The following is a 19,348-nucleotide window of genomic DNA, read 5'->3' on the forward strand; positions in this document are numbered from 1 at the left end:
ATGTGTTGTATGCTACACTTCCCTCAACTATAATTAGTGAAAATGGTTTAATCGTTAATTGTTTATTGGTTTAGGCATGCCTTTTGCAATAGTTTCTACACCTCTCTGAATGGAGTAAGCAATGCAGATAATACATTCCTGGAAAAGCCCCTCTCCATCCATTTTGTTCCCTCAGTCTTAATTGAATATGTAAGAACTCCAAGAAAAACTGTGCTATTATCAGTTGAATAGCAACACGCTAGTAACTTAGGAAATATATAGACATTGTTCCTGAGCTCCAGACTGATAAATTGATTGACCTTGTGATTCCTAGAGTCCTTTTATTTGGCTGGAATCTATTGGCCCTAGTTTTAAAAGCTGCTACTTAATTGCAGGGTAAACTTAAATTTCATATCCAATCTAAACTGAACTTTGGTATGATCAAATAGAAATATCTCGACCAGCTAAACATGACTGGGTATCTGGACAGATGCAAGTTAAATATGCCTTGGGGCAAATCTGACCAAGAGCCAAAGGCTTCTACCAAAAGAGATAATAGTGCAATTTGTGATCATGTTCATTTCAATTGTGTTCACTATTGCAGCTGTCCAAAGTGTAAACATCCCATTACTAGGGAAGGCAAAACATCCCTTATCCAGAGTTATGCCTGTCTCTTTGAGGTATGTGGAACATTCCTTGTTACAGTCCTACTCGGGCCCCCTCCCACAACTCTTTCTCCGGTACATCGATGAGTGTTTCGGTGCCACTTCACGCTCTCGTCTGGACCTGGAAACATTTATTAATTTTGCTTCCAATTTCCACCTCTCCATCACTTTCACATGGTCCATCACTGACACTTCCCTTCCTTGACCTCTGTCTCAATTTCTGGTTAAAACGCTGTCCACCAATATTCATTACAAGCCCACCAATTCCCACAGCTACCTTGACTACAGCTCCTCACACCCTGCTTCCTGTAAGGACTCCGTCCCATTCTCCCAGTTCCTTCACCTCCGTCGCATTTGTTCCGATGATGCCACTTTCCTTAACAGTGCTTCTGACATGTCTTCCTTAACAGAGGTTTCCCACTCATGGTGGTTGACAGGGCCCTCAACTGTGTCCGACCCATCTCCCATGCCTCTGCCCTCACACCTTATTCTTCCTCCCAGAACCATGATAGGGTCCCCCTTGTCCTCACTTTTCACCCCACCAGCCTCCGCATTCAAAGGATCATCATCTGCCAACTCCGGCATGATGCCACCGCCAAACACATCTCTTAACAGCCCCCCCCCGCCCCCCCATGCCATCAGCATTCCGTAAGGACCATACCCTCCAGGGCACCCTGGTCCGCTCCTCCGTCATCCCCCTACACCTCAACCCCCTCCCACAGCACCTTCCCATGCAATCACAGAAGGTGCAACACCTGCCCCTTTACTTCCCCACTCCTCACCGTCCAAGCACCCAAACATTCCTTTCAAGTGAAGCAGCACTTCACTTGCACCGCCTTCAATTTGATCTACTGCATTCGCTGCTTCCAATGTGGTTTCCTCTACATTGGAGAGACCAAACGCAGACTGGTTGACCGCTTTGCAGAACACCTTCGATCTGTCCGCAAGCATGACCCAGACCTTCCTGTTGCTTGCCAGTTCAACACACCATCCTGCTCTCATACCCACATGTCCATCCTTGGCCTGCTGCAATGTTCCAGTGAAGCTCAATGCAAACTGGAGAAACAGCATCTCATCTTCCGATTAGGCACTTTACAGCCTTCCAGAACTAAAATTGAGTTCAACAACTTCAGACCATGATCTCTCTCCTCCATCCTCATCCCTTGTTGATCCCCTTTTTTCAAATATTTTAAAATTTTTATATATATTTTTCCATTTTAAAAAATTTATTTCTGTTTTTTTTCATTGTTTTATCCCCACCTTTTAGCCAATTTCGATCTTTTTCCCCCACACTGTCCCCACCCCCACTAGGGCCATCTGTTACATGCTCATTCTGCTTCCTACTCTTAATGTCACCATTAGCACCTCCTTTTAGCCAGTATCACCACCATCAACTACTCTTCGACCTTCTGTTTATGACATCTTTTGCAATCTCTCCTTTGCTTTCACTTATCAGTGGCCTTCTATCCAGCTTCACCTGTCCCACCCCCTTTAAACAGTATATATTTCACCATATTTTTACTTCTCTTTAGTTCTGAAGAAGAGTCATACGGACTCAAAACATTAACTGTCTTTCTCTCCACAGATGCTGTCAGACCTGAGTTTTTTCCAGCACTTTTTGTTTTTGTTTCAGATTTCCAGCATCTGCAGTTTTTTGCCTTTATCCCTTATACTCTGTGCTCACAACTTGCTCTCACTCAGATAATAGCTATCCTCATTGTTCGTTAATAGAAGTTTTTACAAATTTTAAAAACATGTGTCCACCTGCTATGTAACTATTAAAATGATCTTGAATGCTGGGTTCATCTGATAGTGGACTGCAGTGCAGGTCATGATAATCCCATTGAGTTGGTTGCTCCTGCTCAATTTTCTGCCAAGTTCATTGCCTCTTGCTGTTCAACTGCAGTTGCCGTTCTTGTGTTCACCACTCGAGTTCTGCCATTGTTTTCAAAAGTTTAGTTCCTCACCATATTGTACGCTTTCATTAGATCTAGTTTAAATAGGTAATGGACTTAAACAAAACGGCCATATTTAAAAAAAAAATGTTGAACTAAAGTTTTTCAATAGTGATGGATTAAGAGGTTGAGGGGTGACCAGAGCAGCTTTTGGCCCTGTGTTGCTGTGCAAAGTCTGCAGCTCCCACAAAACTTTGAAACAACAATATCAACTCCTGCCTTTTTAACTTGCAATTCATTATTAATTGCACCACTTAAAATCTTCTGCCTTGTTGACTTCAGGCTGTCTCTGGATTCAATGGGACGTATTCAAGACAGAACCACGGATGTGTCTGAAGTTTATTACACTTCATTTGCTAATTTTGGTAAATGTTTGTGGGTTTTGTTTTTCAATAGCATCAGCTTTTGTGGTGGAATTTTAACTATCATTGTCCCAAAAGAACAGGTCCTAGAGTCGTCAGTACTAGTTGGTGATCAAATGGGAAATAATTGATAAGTGATCCTACCTCTTGGACCACATTCAGCAGTGTTTCCTATACTATCCTGGGCTGCTTGCAAGCCAAGAAGACTTGTATCTTCAGTGTCATTCTGAGATTTTGGCAGAGTAGCAGATTTAAAAAAAAAGCTGTCACGTGTGCTAAACATGTCAAACGGTCAAGAATAAGTGATATATGGCTTAAGATCAAATATTTGGACTCCACATTCCAGATGACATTGTTACTGAAAACGACCAGCCAACTAAACTCTTTTTTAACATACAGATTTTGCACTTTACTAGTTTTATATATGCTGGCTATCTGAGTTTTAAACTGTGTTCTGCTTGTCCTATTTTGGTTAAAATGAATGTGAATTCAAAATCCTTGTATCTACCAAGTCATCCAACAGTTGTTGCTCCTGTGTGTAGATGGTTCGGTTCCTTGGGCTCTTATATTGGATGGGCAGATTATTGTTTGTTGGTAGAAAGGGAGATTGACTGCATTAGAATCCTTTTGTGAGAAAAAGCAATTGTTGCAGTGTGACACTATAATATGGTTAAAATCAATAACTAATTGTTAAATATTAATTACCATGAATATTTCCCTGCAGTGAGATTCATGGAGTGTGATTAGAACTGTATTGGAGTACAAATGAAAATCGGCTTTACCATGGCTTCCAGCAGAGCCAACAATCAATTGAAGCCCCCACTTGGTATCCTGTCCTTCACTGTTCTCTCTCCAATGAACATCAGTATTCACAGAATCACAGAATTGTTACAGTGCAGTAGGAAGCCACTCAGCTATTATGTCTGCACCAGCTCTCTGAGCAATTCACCTAGTGCCATTCTCCTGCCTTCCCCTCATAACCCTCACATTCTTCCTTTTCAGATAACAGTCTAATTCCCCTTTGCAGCATTTCACCTGCATTTCCCCCAACTTAGTCTACTGCATTCGTTGCTCCCAATTTGGTTTCCTCTGCATTGGAGAGGCCAAACGCAGACTGGGCGACCGCTTTGCAGAACACCTTCGGTCTGTCCGCAAGAATGACCCAGACCTCCCTGTCACTTGCCATTTTAACACTCCACCCTGCTCTCATGCCCACATGTCTGTCCTTGGCTTGCTGCATTGTTCCAGTGAAGCTCAACGCAAATTGGAGGAACAGCACCTCATCTTCCGACTAGGCACTTTACAGCCTTCTGGACTGAATATTGAGTTCAACAATTTTAGATCTTGAACTCCCTCCTCCATCCCCACCCCCTTTCCGTTTCTTCCCCCTCCCTTTTGTTTTTTCCAGTAATTTATATAGATTCTTCTTTTCCCACCTATTTCCATTATTTTTAAATCTATACCTTTTATGCCCTTTTAGTCTTATTTCACCCCACCCCCACTACAGCTATCTGTGCCTTGCGTGTCCTGCTATCCATTCTTATTTAGCACATTCTTTTAGATAATATCACCACCTTCAACATCTCTTTGTTCTTTTGTCTGTGACATCTTTTGATGATCTGCTCCTATCACTGCTTGCTTGTCCCTGCAACTCTGCCCCCCCCCCACCACACCACCCAACCTTAAACCAGCTTATGTTTCACCCCTCTCCTATTTTTACTTAGTTCTGTTGAAGGGTCATGAGGACTTGAAACGTCAACTTTGTTCTTCTCCGCCGATGCTGCCAGACCTGCTGAGTTTTTCCAGGTATTTCTGTTTTTGTTTTTAATTCTCCTTTGAGTGCCCTGAATGAACATGCCTCCACCACACTCTCTTGGGCAGTACATTCCAGACCCCAGCCACTTGGTGCATGAATAAGTTTATTCCTCCTGTCGCTTCTGCTTCTTTTGCTAATTACTTTAAATCTGTGTACACTCATTTTCAATCCTTTCACAAGTGGGAACAGTTTCTTCATAACTATCCTGTCTAGACCCCTCGTGATTTTGAATACCTCTATTAATTCTCCTCTGTCATTTCTTCAAGGAAAGTAGTCTCAATTTCTCCAGTTTATCTTCATTACTGAAGTTCCTCATCCCTGGAACCGCACCTCACTGAAAAACTACGTGGCAATCCCTTACAAGACAACTTTTAGTGTAGCAGCTTTCATTCTACAGTTTTCAACCAGGAACTGCAGAGAAGTTAGGAGTAGGTCTGAAACCTGAAACTTTTAAAATATTGGCAACACATGAGTCTTTGCTATCGATGGGAACAACCCCAAGTCTTGGTAGACTGTTCAATATGATTGAAAGCTCAGAGCACAGCCCTTTTAGGTTTTTTAGACTGACTTTTTATTCATATTTTAACAAAGGTATTTCCATAACAGATCTCCCATTTCTCATTCTTGTGTGCCTGCGCGTGTTCTCTTCCATTTACTTGAGTTAAAAATACGTTGGCCCAGATTATCCAATCTCCAGATAGTCAGTCAGAGACCAGAGGAACTCGAAACGTACACACGGGGACCCGTTTGAAGTCCCAACATAAGCAAGTCCCCAACACTTACATAGGAAGTTTATACTCCAGTTGCTGGTTTTACCCTGCCTGGATTGCTGTGTAATTGGCCAGAACCTTGCAGACATGAGCTGTTTACCCTATTCTTACTCTATTTTTACATGGATTCACTTGGAGATTTTCATAACCGAAATAAAACCAGTGAAACTCTAAATCAGCTGGAGTGTAAAAGCACTTCAGAACCCACAAAGCCCCTGACCCCCCAGGCAGTGCTGTTCCCCCACCCCAGCTATCCCCCAGGCCACCATGCCCTGACAAAGAACCTGACCCCCTTTATTCTTCTCCACCCCCAACCATCCTACTCCCTCGCTCCTTTACCCACTTACCTTCTCTCCTGTCAAAATGACGGAGCCCTTTAAATTTACTGGTTTACAGCAGTTAGTGCTGTAAAAAAGGGGGTGTGGCTTCACTTCTGCCTATGTTGCTACGCTGCACTGAAGGCCTCCAGAAGCAGCTACACTTCATAGTTCTCAGCAGGCCTGGAACAGAAGTCTGGGCAAGTAACGTGAAGCTTCAGTCTAAGGAGCAGAGTTGCAATCCAACGGTGATTGCCACTCCAGGAAGATAAAGCTCATTATCTTCATTGATATCTTAATACCATTGTTAATTAAAATACTAGAGTATTGGCCTTGGCTTGTTTGAAAGCACAGTCACCTCTGAGTTGGTAGGTCATGGGTTCAAATCCCAGCACATTCTTACACTTATTGTCAATATTGAGAGTGCTGCACTGTCAGAGGTGCTATCTTTCTGGTGAGGCTATCAGTCATAGTCCTGTCTTCACCCTCAGGTGGGCAGAAATGATAGCTAGGCAGTACTTCGAAGAACAGCAGAGAAGTTCTTCCCAGAGTCCTGGCAATGTTCCCTTGGGTAACACCACAGAGCTGATTATCTGGTTATTTATTCATTGCTGTTTATGTGACCTTGCTGTGTGCATAATTGGCTGCTTTATTTTCTTGTGTTACAATATTGACTACACTTCAAAAGTATTTGATGGTTGGGATGCCCTGATGTCATGAAAGGCACTGTATAAATGCAAGCTCTGCTTTCTTTCTTTACCTTAATTTTCTGACGACCTGTAATATGATTATTCCAGGGTTTAATTCTTCTCCCAGGACAATCTAGAGTCTCAGTTCATATTATTCTTCTATTTGTCAATGCAGCATATAGTCAAGAACATAACATTAGAAATAGGAGCAGGAGTAGACTATATAGGCCCTCAAGCATGCTCTGCAATTCAGTACGATCTATCTGCTTTCTCCACATATGTCTTGATTCCCTGAGAGACCAAAAATCTATCTGTCCTCCTCACAACTTACATTTCCAGCTTTGTGTCGTCAACAAACTTGGATACGTTACTCTGTCTCTTTGTCTAAGTCATTAATACAGATTGTAAATAGCTGAGATCCAAGCAGTGATCCTTGAAGCACTGCACTAGTCACAGCCTGCCAACCTGAAAATTCCCTATCCATCCCTACTCTCTGCTTCTTGTTCATTAACCAATCCTCCATTCATGCTGATATATTACCCCCAATTTCATGAGCCTTTAACTTGCATCTTTATTCTGACATGACTATTCTGTGGGTAAGAAATTTGACTGTCGGCTTTTGCCCAGTAAACAATCTGGGAATAATTTCAATAAGAAGGATCCCTCCTGGTCTTCCTCATTTAGTCAATACTGAACATGTATGTCAGGCAGGATATTGGTTCAATGCATTATCGGAACTATAGCAAAAGAAATAATTAATATAGTGCCTTTCGTGCCCTCGAAACTTCCTAAAAGTTCTTTACAGCCAATGAAATACTTTTTAAAAAGTGTAGTCATTCTTGTAGGAAGTGTGACAAAATATTGGCCAGGACACTGGTCAGAGCTCTCTGCTGCTCTTCAGAATACTGCCATGGGATATGTTATGGCCACCTGAAAGGATAGACAGGGCCTTGGTTTAATACCTCATCCAAAAGGCGGCTTTGATGGCATTGCAGCACTCCCTCTGACATATACATCATTTTTATTAGTGTTAGTGTGTGGTCTTCTTGCTAACAGGATCAGGCAATTTGCTCATAACTTAATGTTCTTTCTAAAAGGCATATAAAAGGCATTTGTACTTGCAGTGCCAATGAGCCACGCAGATAGAAATTTAAAGCAGCACTGTAACAAATTATTATAATGCAGTATCTCTGGATCACTGATAGAGTATGAAATTAATGGCAGCTTTCATGTCTGACTGAATTATCCTGGAATTTTGTTCTAAGCCACAGCCATTCCTCCTGGTTTCTTGCCAAAGCAGTTTCTTGGAGCTTTTGTCGCAACTTTTCGAGTGACCCCCTGGAAGATTCTGTTTATGCCCTCAAATAAGGATCATTTTGCTTTCATATGACTTTAATTTTAATAGTCTTTCAATTGAACGAAATTCTTGCCCCAGACAGTTCCTTTTGTAATTGGAAAAACATGGTGTCTGCCTCTCTGACCCCTCTCTGTTATTCCTAAAAGCTCTGCTCCTGTTCTCCTCCCTAAACTGCATATCTTCTATGTGGTTCAGAGCATTGCTACTGGAGGAAACCTTGTCACCCATTTGGTTAGATTATTGCTGACCTGTATGTTGACTCATTTTACAACTTTGGTTCTGCAACCCTTAATAAACTTGCCCAACAAAAATATGTCAAACTCAGTGTTTACATTTTTAATTGAACAGATTTTCGAGTGGGGAGGTGGTGGGGTTGTTTCCAGATTTCCCCTACCCTTATTGTGCAGTGCTTTCTGACATTGACCCTGATGTCATACGATCCATCTCCAAATTGGAGCAGAATGCAACTCCTGCCTGCCAGGAATCTGTCAATGTCCCACAGCACTGCTTGCCTCACTTGCAGGTTGGCCTCTATCTCCAATTCAGTGTCAACTTATACTGTAATTATGGTGTCTGTATGAATAGACTTAATTCATAATGCTCCAGTTGCATCATAAATGGACCTTCAGAGAGCTTGGTTTATTCCGATTAGGATTTGTAAGACCTTAGATGGTGGCAAAAGGGAATCGGACATCAGTGCTACTAAGGATGGATATTACTGAGAAAGTGCTGGACTGTAAATTTGCTGTCTTACAGCTGAGGTATTAAACCAAGGCCCTGTTTTGGCAGAAAAAAATCTACGGCACTACTCAAAGAAGTGGCATTCTCCTCTGTGTCCAGGACTATATTTATCCATCAACAACTTCACAAAAACAGATGATCTCATCATTTATCTCATTGCTGTTTGTGGGACCTAACTGCGCAAATTGATTGCCCTATTTCCTACTTTGCTTTTGAAGTGGAGGCACTATTGTAATGAATTGATTGTGCAGAGTTTTGGGGCATACTAAGGATGTGAAAGGTTACAGGTAAATGCAAATTACTTTTCTTTCATTATCTTGAGTATTCAATTCACCTGTTGATTTAACTATTTTTCCATTCCTTCCCTGAACAGTTCCGTGCGTTAGCTCCAATGTATTATCGCGGATCAGCTGCTGCAATCATTGTATATGATATCACAAAAGAGGTAAGAAATTGTGCTTGCCGATCAGTCATCTCCAGGATGGGAATTAATACAGTGAGGAATGCTGAAAGCTTCTGAAAGTGAAAACATATAATACTTTGGAATATTAAAGACTGATGTTCTCATTTCTCACCAACTGAATTTTAATAGAAACAATCTCTTGTTACTTCAAGTTTTAACTCCTGCCCTTTTTCAGTTCCTTGCTGTGCCGATGCTCAGACTGTATAGTTTATTGAACTAATTTTTTGTGAGTTCGGTAAGAGAGGCAAGTGGTGAAAATTGTTCAGGAATTGATATTTTTGACTCTACTGAAAGGAAAGTTTATTTTTGGTAAACGTTGCTGGAGTAGCCAACAGATATTACCGTACTGTAATGTGGGTAATGTTTCATGCAGTGATTCCACAGTTACAATATTTAACTCTACGTAAATGAAAAGGAATGAGCTGCTCACTTGGATGTAAATACTCTGGTTCCTCCTGCCATTGCCACACAGTAACTTGCTGAAGTATTGACCCATTCACCTAATGAATCCTACTTATTGTTTTAAGTCATCCTTCCCTTTCTGGGGCTTTCCTCCCTCAGTAAATGCATATTCCATTCTGTATGATGGAGCATGTCCATTCTCAGAGGAGCTGCTGGAATAAGTTCCTGGCAAAAAGAATTGTGCAATTTGGGAAAGGACAACTGCAGTTCATATGGCTGGGTCCAGTGAAGTGGCTTGACTTTCAATAGAAACTACAGGCAAGCTTCTGCTTGCTCTTCAGGAGCAAGGCAATGCATGGAAGCTAGAGAAAGTTGAACTGGTATTAAAAAGAAAATGTATGGTCTAGTGATCCGAGGACTGTGTGCCTGCATCTCATCAGCAGGTGCCAGGAAACAAACCGTCTCATGGGCAATTAATGCAGCTACACAAATGGGAGGAAGTGGAAATTACTTTTTCACTTATCAAGTTGATAATTGGTAATGGTTTGATATCATAAATTGCCTCTGGGTGGTTGTTTTCTGTACTAATTACTCTGATCATACTCTTGTACAGGAGACGTTGCAAACGTTGAAGAACTGGGTGAAGGAACTGCGACAACACGGACCTCCAAATATAGTGGTAGCAATTGCAGGAAACAAATGTGACCTTACTGACGCCAGGTATACAGCACTGTGCTGGAGTTGGGGTCAAACTTGAGAGCATGCTTTCATGTTTAACAAATTGATTTTTAAGTGCATCAAGCATTGCGCTTTGGTTGATAAAATACTCGTCACAAAGCAAACATTTGCCTCAGTTTGCCATCTGAGACGACGACCAAGCTGGAGCCTGGGACATCGGGGACAAAGGGAGATACTCATTCCAGGCCTCTGCTCTCACACCAGTTTGCAGGTGTTTTTTTAAGTATCAATTCCATTGAAATATTCAGAAGGGGATTGTTTCAAAAAAATACTACTATCTTTTATAGTTTTTTTTACACAATGAAACACACCAAGGTGCTTCAGAGAAAAGTGCAGAATTGTGGTACAACTTATAGATTGTAAATAGTTGAGATAAAATAATTAACGACTTAGATAAAGGGACCAAATGTAATGTATCCAAGTTGACTGGCAATATGAGGCAGAGTGGGCAAGTAAGCTGTGAGGAGGGCACTAATTTATGTAGAAGGATATGGGCAGATTAAGTGATTGGCCAAGAAGGGGGCAGATGGAGTATATGTGAGGAATTATGAGGTTATTCTCTTTGATCAGAAGATTAGAAAAACAGAATATTTTTAAATGGTGAGAAACTATTAAGTGTTGGTATTCAGAAGATTTGGGTGTTCTAAAATTAGCATTCAGGTTGAGGAAGCATTTAGGAAGGCAAAAGGTATGTCTCCCTTTTATTGCAAGGAGGTGGAGTACAAGAGTAAGGTAGCCTTGCTGCAGTTGTACTTTGGTGAAATGACACATGGAGTGCTGTGTACAGTTTTTGTCACCTTACCTAACGTAGAATATGCTGGCAATGTACTTGCTTTGGAGGTGGAGCAGCAGAAGTTCACTAGGTTTAATTCTTCAGGTGGAAGGATTGCTGTATGAGAAGAGATTGAGTACGCTAGGCCTATATTCCCTAAAATTTAGAAAAATGAGAGGTGATCTTGTTGAAATATAAAATTCTTAAGGTCCATGACAGGGTAGATGCTGAGAGCATGTTTCCTTTGGCTGGGGAATTTAGAAACTGGGGGGTCCATCAATTAAGATTGAGATGATGAGAAATTTCTTAATTGAGGGTTGTGAATCTTTGGCATTCCCTACCCCAGGGGGCTGTGGCTGCTCAGTCATTGAGCATGCTAAAGGCTGAAATAGTTCTGTCTAAGGGATATGGGGATAGTGCAGCAAAGCAGAGTTGAGATGGAAGGTCAACCATGATCTTATTTATGGTGGAGCAGAGTTAAGGGGGTGTCTGGGCTACTCCTATTTCTTAGGTTTGTATGAAAGTTAGGAGAGTTGATTGAAGTAACTGAACTAAGGGATTTAGAAAGATAGCTTCAGATAAGATATGGGTTGGAGTCAGAGTGTTCTGGATAAGGAAAGTTTCTTCTGCTGGGGATTTTAGTGTTACAAGGGTGAATTCCAGATGATGCGAGCCCTTGAGAATGTTATGGAGAGAATTCCTTCTCATCAGGAGTCTTGAGTATTATAGGCAACATGAGAAGTAAAGTTAGTATGGATACCTTGTAGAAACAAATGTTCATCGCATAGGTCAGAAATGAATTATGTTTTATGTACTGTTGTGACCAAAATTAAAATGTGTGCATGGTTTGGTGTTTAGGTTTTTGTTGATATTTTATAAATTTCTAGTAATGGCTGTCCTGCATGTTGGTTATGATAACTAGCATGCTGTATTGTTTAATAACGCCAGTATTATGCCATATGACACAATTACTGCTAAAGTGCAGCTATGCATAACTAGTCTGTCCTATCCAAAATCATGGAGCTTCATTTCTGTGCCTTACTGAACTCAATTAGAAAAAAATTGCTTATGGGCAGTTTGACACTCCCTTTATAGAGTACATAAAAAGAAGTATGATTCCTTAAGTCAATTAGAAGACACTTCCTGAGGCTGACCTGGTTTCTTTGCAAATTGGATAACACCAGCGTTTTTTCTTAAATAAGTTTATACAATGTGTGACAGACTAATCTCAATTTCTGTATTGGCAGATCTCCTGTGGCATTGCTCATGATGAGTTGGGGATGCAATGTTTAAATGTGCAGTGTGATTAACTGCATGTTTCCAGGGAACTTAATCAGTAGACGTACACTGTTCAGAGTTAACTTATCTCAACTATTAAGTGCAGAATAGAAAGAAAGAGAAGATAGTCGAGGTTGAATGCAGGGACTGCATGTGGAGCATTGGGATGGATGAATGTGTGTCTGTGTGTTGGGAATACCAGATTGCAGAGGTCTGAGATCAGTGACCAGAGTGTGCTTGAGCACTGGGAAGGGGGCTTCCAGATCTGGTAGGATGAAAGAGGAGTTCCTGCTTGGGTGAATATCATAGGAACCTAGGAGCAAGAGTAGGCCATATGACCACTTAAGCCAGCTCCACCATTCAATAAGGTCATGACTGATCTGATTCTGACCTCAACGCCATCTTCCTGTCGGCCCCCAACAACTCTTAACTCCATTTTATATCCAAAATCTATCTAACTCAGCCTTGAATAAGTTCAGTGACCCTAGCCTCCAATGCTTTCTGGGGAAGAGAATTCCACAGACTGACTCTCAGAGAAAAAGTTTTCCTTATCTCCATTTAAAAGGAAGAACTCTTAAATTTTAAACTGTTCCCTAGTCTAGTCTCCCCACAAGAGGAAACAACCTCTTTGTGTCCACCCTATCAAGCCTCCTCAGGATCTTATATGTTTCAATAAGATCACCTCTCATTCTTCTAAACTCCAATGGGCAAACCTGCTCAACCTTTCTTCATTGGATAAGCCCTTTATCCCAGGAATGAGCTAAGTGAACCTTCTCTGAAGCGCTAACACAATTTTACCCCTTTTCAAATAAGGAGATGAATACTGTACACAGTACTCCAGATGTCTCACCAAGGCCAAGTATACCTGCAGTAAAACTTCATTACTTGTATATTCAATTCCCTTTGCAATAAATGCCAAGATTCCATTTACCCTCCCAATCACTTGCTGTACCTACACACTATTTGTGATTCGTGTACCAGAACACCCAGATCCCTCTGTGCCACCGAGTTCTACAATCTCTCAATTTAAATAATATGCTGCTTTTCTATTCTTCCTGCCAAAGTGAACAAGTTCACATTTTTCCTGCATTATACTCTTATCTGACATTTCTATATCCCTTTGAAGACTCTTTACTTCCTCCTGACAACTTAGTTTCCTACCTACCTTGCAATTTAAGTTGCCTTACATTCAATCCCTTCATCCAAGTCATTGGTAGATTGTAAATAGTTGAGGCCTCAGCACTGATGCTAGTTGCAGCTTGCTGACCTGAAAATGACCTATTTATCCCTATGCCCTACTTCTTACTAGCTAACCAGCCTTCTATCTATGCTAATATGTTACTCCCTACACCATGAGTTCTTACTTTGTGTAGTAACCTTTGGGATGGCACCTTATTAAAGCCTTTTAGAAATCCAAGTACACCACATTTACACCCCTTTATCCACCTTTCTTGTTACTTTCTCAAAGAATTCTAATAAATTAGTTAAACAGGATTTCCCTTTCACAAAACCATGTTGACTCTGCCTGAGCCCATTCTGATTTTCTCAGTATTCTGCCATAACCTCCTCAATAATGGTTTTAGCTATTTCCCTATGACAGATGTTAGGCCAACTGGCTTAAGGTTTTCTGTTTTGCCTCCCTCCTTTTTTGAATAAAGGTGTTACATTTATTATTTACAATTCACTGCCACCCTTCCAGAATCTAAGGAATTTTGGAAGATTATAATCAATATCTCAGCCAGTTCTTTTAAGCCCTACGATGCGAGAATCAGGTCCAGGGGACTTGTCAGCCATTAGTCTCATAGTTTTCCCAGTAACTTTTCCCTGGTGGTGGTGGTCTCCCAACACCCAACCCACCACTAACAACCCCAGTATTGCAATTGCTCAAGCCCCTTATGTGCTTAGTGGTGGTTTGGGTGCTGGGGGATCATTCTGGAACAGAATAGGCAGTTGATAGGTTTGGGAGTAATAGAAACTAGTTTGTGTGGTGCCATTGGGAAAGATGCAGTGAAGAGGATGTTCCCAGGAATGGTTTGGGGTGGGGAGTCAGGGGAAAGATACAAGGTCTTGGGATAGAGGGGACCAGTTCTGGTGTTTGGGGGCAGAAGGGTTGGGTGCAAGGATGTAGTGTGGGGCTCCTTTTCGGTCGTCTAGTTAATAATGGTCACTGTCAGGGAAGCCCTATTAAGTAATCAACTCTTAATCCTGGGTCTCGAGGCCAGAGGCCCTCATGTACATTCAAAAGCTGCGTTTGTCTCTGCTGGGAACTAGTTTGAATTTTTAAACCGATGTTGGGAAGGAGTGGGGCGGTCATGGTGATGAGGTGAAAATCGATGGGTGGTGTGAAATTGGAGACTTCCTGATTCTGGATGGGGCAAGTGGCTGCATTGGACTGCAGTCCACTTGTCTTGCCTCTACATGTGGCCTCGTACACAATAGTGTCACCTACTTCAGAGATGAAACTTGGAGAATCCTATCAGCGCAGTGAAATGCATAAGCAGATTTAGCCAAGATTGAAAAACACCTAACAGGATAGTGTTGCAACCTCTCCCTCCCACCTCTTAGCCATCTGCTAATATGCCTCCTACCTTCTGTAACCTTCTGCTCTCTGCCTGCATCCTAACAAGCAAGATATACATAGGATAGTGTCTTGTGATCGGCCTCAAGCATAATACCATTAGAAATAGGAACAGGAGTAGGCCGTTCAACCTATCGAGCCTGCTCTGTCATTCAATAAGATCATGGCTGATCTGATTGTGGCCTTAACTCCATTTTCTTGCCTGTGTCCTGTAACTCTTGACTCCCTTGTCAATAAAAATCTGTCTGCCTCAGCCTTTATTACCCAGCCTCCACTGCATGAGAGAGAATTCCAAAGACTAACAACCCCCTGAGAAGAAATTCCTCCTTATCTCCATCTTAAGTGGCCAACTCCTTTTTTTTTAAGCTATGCATCCTTGGTCAAGATTCCACCCCCCTCCCCCTCCCCCGAGAGGAAATATCCTCTCAGTATCTACCCTGTCAAGCCCCCTCAGAATCATAATTGTTTCAACGAGACTATCTGTCGTTCTTCTAAACTCCAGAGTACAGATCGAACCTACTCGGCCTTTCCTCATAACCTGCTTGAGTTTAGGGCCTTGGCCAAACGTTGGTGAGCACTCTGGCTTGGTGCTGCACTGACCAAAGACTTTACACCCAAGGTAATCTCTTTACTGATATCGATGAAATTTAATGTACAGGGACAGTACAGAAATAGGGACCAGTGCTTATTGCCAATTTAAAAAATAAAAATTTTTCTTCACTTGGGGCTGGTTTTGATGGGGAAATAGTACTGTAATCCTCACAGTAAGGAATGGGTGGATCACTTGTAATATTTAACACACTGCTGGTTATTTTGTGCAGTAAATTCTGGCAAAAAATCCCTCCTCACACCCTGCTCTCTCCAGCGTGCATTATTTCAGAAACTCGCCAAGTGCTGTGGTTTCAAAATTGCAGTACTGTTGGGATAACTTAAAAGGTGGGAATCTGTTTTTAGAAAGTGAACATTAACAGCTGCCACAAACATTAGTGATAATACAGAACCATTAAAGTTTAAAATACTGCTTTCACAATGTTTCTGAACCTTCTGGCTTGGCTCAACACTCCCATCTACTGGTTACTCTGTTTGTGAAAAGGATCAGTGTTGAAAAGTTTTAAACTGTAGCATGTAATGAATGCATTTTCATCAAACTTTGATAATCTGGGGAGAGAAAAATAAAATCGATCATTGACCTGGAACCAAAACTTTACAGCAGTTCCAACTGCCCTCTGATATTTGGATATGACAATCAAAGGACCAGCCTTAAAGATACGCCGCATTAGCAGCTAAATATCACACCATACAGCAATCCTCTGAACAGTGACATAGGAGATCTACGTCTGTTGTCAAAATTTTTTTTGCCTAAAACTGATGATTTGAGCACTTTAAAGAGACCATAACTTTGCACCTAGGCCCTGATTTCACCTCCTAAAGGATGTGTATGTCCACGTACCTTCAGCATGGTGAGAAATAGTTTAACTATCTTTCTTCACCTCCACCTCAGCCATAATTGGAACTGAAGCTGGGTTTTGTTGCTAGGCAGAAGACAGCTTCCAGTAGCAAAGATGTAATCAGCTTAAGGAGCAAGAGAAATTTTCTTAAGGAATTTTAGATTTGTCAGACCTGTCACTGTCTGCTTACATCGTGTGGCCTAGCAGCAATAAATCAAGGAGGTGCCTTAATGCCATTAGAGACCCGATGTGGTTGGCAACATGCAACTTTATTGACAGTGTCATTAGCTTGCTGGCTGTTCTTCTGCCTGCAGATGGAACCTTGAATCAAACCTCATCTCATTGTTACCCATCTTGTGACTATTCTGCCCATTATATATAAAATACATTTGTGACAAATCAATCTCTCAATTCGCAGTTGGTACTGCTGATATTTGCAATCTGTAATAGAAGTGTGTTTACCTCAAGAAAAGGTTTGCAATTCTGACACACTATTTTAAATGCTACTTTGAATGATGACCGTTGCAGGCCTAACCCTTCCCTCCCAACAGTCCCCCAAAACTACAGATTTAATTTTTTTTTATTCATTCTTGGGATGTGGGCACTGCTGGCTAGGCCAGCATTTATTGCCCATCCCTAATTGCTCTTGTTCGGAGGGCAGTTAAGAGTCAACCACATTGCTGTAGGTCTGGAGTCACATGTAGGCCAGACCAGGTAAGGACGACAGATTGGGACACAGGTCCCCAGAGCATTAACCTGGGTCTTTGGAATACTAGTCCAGTGACAATACCACTGTGCCATCGCCTCCCCTTAAATTGCATTCAATAAATTAGAGATGGGTTGAAGGAGTGTAAATGTTACCTCGCCATCATTCACCTGTATTAGTCCTTTCCTGAAGATCTTTCCTGAATTATATAAACCAAACATATGCTCATCTTTTTGACTTTTATTGCAGGGAAGTACTTGAAAAGGATGCCAAGGACTATGCAGATTCCATCCATGCAGTCTTTGTGGAAACTAGTGCCAAAAATGCCATTAACATCAATGAGCTGTTTGCAGAAATTAGTGAGTATGGCCTTAGCTCTGTGAAGTTCATCGTTAAAGATTCTGTGTGCCTCATGTTTTCATCTGTATTACCCACACCACCCAAGAAAAAAACAGTGAGAATTTTAAATATAATTAGATCACTGGCAGCCAACAGTACCAATGAGAGGTTGCTAATCCCCAGCAGTTTTGATGGGGCTTCTGAGTCTGGCTGTTCTTTGCCAGTTTGGATCGTTAACAATTCATCTCAAAACTACAAATCACTGACATTTGCTACAAAGCTGTGAGCCTCCTATGTGAAAGGATAAGTAAGCTAGTTACAATCTCTTCAAGAGTTACGAGGTTTGCACATGCTCATGCGTGCAATCAAACCAAATAACCTTTCCTCCTGTCTCAGTAGCTTCTTTCCAAGTCCTGAGTTTCAACAAATCTCAAATAAACTAGAACAAATTTATATTGACTTAATATGATCATGGGCAGTGGGCTGTCACACTGCCGGAGCTTTGGTTTGAGCATCGGTTTGTTTCGTTGTTCTTTTTAGCACAAGTTCTGTGTTATCAAGAAGAACAGCATCATTGTATGCTTGAAAGTTATAATCCCAATCTGATCTGTCAGAAAATATGTTTCCTGTATTATTTGCCAAATAATGAAGTGCTAAACTTTGACAGAGCAGACCATGACTGATGCAGTCAAAATAAGAATGTAAGAAATAGGAGCATCAGTAGGTCATTTGGCACCTCAGAACTGTCCTGCTATTCAACAAGATCTGTTTTTGGCTTTAACACCACTTTCCTGCCTCCCCACACACCATCTCCGCCAGCCCCCAATCCCACTATGACCCTTGTCATGTAGATCAAAAAAGTCTTCCTAGAGGTCAAAGTTATTTCAGCTTTCTTTTCCCCTGGCTCTTTAGGTCGTCGGATTCCTTCAACAGCTGTCAACCCAGGAGCGAACAATAAAGGATTCAAGCTGAGGAGACAACCTTCTGACACAAGACGTAGCTGTTGCTGACCGTTCTCGGTGCTTGGACTGGCTCGGAGCAAGCACGTAAAAAGATGGATGGATCCCTGTGAAACCATCCCTCTTGCATTCAGCCTTTCTGCTGTGCTGTGCTGTCCTCAAAGGAAGAATAATCACCGTTCTTAAAATTATTATGCCACATTCTTCCACAGGTGCTCCAAGCACTTTTTCAATCGCTTGTGTTTCACTCCTCAATATGTCCAAGAGCAGGGAAACCAATGAACCGGGGAATGGTTTAAATGATGTCCAACGGCAGTCTGGTACAGAGGTACAAAACCAAACTTGGGTTTTTTCCATTTCATGTAAATAGACCTCAATTAATTGCATAAAAAAGGGAAATTATAAAACTGAAGCACTTTGTTTAGTTTGTGTTTTGTAACCAAGAATTGGACTCCCTTTTTAAAATGCACTTTGCAGCTCTTTGCTCAAGTTCAACAATCTAAAATGATTCCTTTTGTTTAAAACCTCTTGAACCAAGTGCTCAGAAATACATTGTTAAGCATGTAACTATTCCACGACTACATATTCCCAGCAAAAGAAGAACCTTTTGTTTAAGGAAGGCACAGTTCGGTCTGCAGAACATGACTGTTTGAACTCAAACACTTTGGATTGAAAGGATCCAAAAACCTCCATCTCTCCCTCTCTATGCCTGTTGCCCTCTGGCTGTTACGAATATCCAAGTGAGGTGAGTTACTGCCACTTCGAAGCAGGCAGGCTTCAACATATGATGGTCTCTGTACAGTTGTAAGGAGAAAACTATTACCTCCCCTTGTGGCTAATTAGATAAATACGCCATGTTGTGTAGTCCCAGGTTTGATCTTGGTCTGTGCTACGTTACCCGATCTGACCAGGGAAGGGAAAAAGTAACTACTGTTCCTGCTCCTGATCACCCTGCCTACCCTGCTGAAACTTTGTGCATGTGGGTGGCTGGTGAGGACAAGCTGGAGTTCTGCT

At 41.6% G+C, this 19,348-nt stretch overlaps 1 protein-coding gene across 2 annotated transcripts in view; it reads left to right on the plus strand.

The window, feature by feature from the left end:
- Positions 1 to 18,746, plus strand: part of rab22a (RAB22A, member RAS oncogene family) — a 55,337-nt gene extending 36,591 nt beyond the window's left edge. For both annotated transcript variants that reach the window (XM_041203972.1, XM_041203971.1), the window contains exons 4-7: positions 9,025 to 9,096; positions 10,130 to 10,236; positions 17,286 to 17,395; positions 18,288 to 18,746. In XM_041203972.1, coding sequence (XP_041059906.1) covers positions 9,025 to 9,096; positions 10,130 to 10,236; positions 17,286 to 17,395; positions 18,288 to 18,385 — 387 coding nt within the window. In that variant the 3' untranslated portion in view covers positions 18,386 to 18,746. The remainder of the gene's footprint in view (positions 1 to 9,024; positions 9,097 to 10,129; positions 10,237 to 17,285; positions 17,396 to 18,287) is intronic.
- The last annotated feature ends 602 nt before the right edge of the window (positions 18,747 to 19,348 follow it).

Source organism: Carcharodon carcharias, chromosome 14 (genome assembly GCF_017639515.1).
Source record: "Carcharodon carcharias isolate sCarCar2 chromosome 14, sCarCar2.pri, whole genome shotgun sequence".
NCBI lineage: Eukaryota > Metazoa > Chordata > Chondrichthyes > Lamniformes > Lamnidae > Carcharodon > Carcharodon carcharias.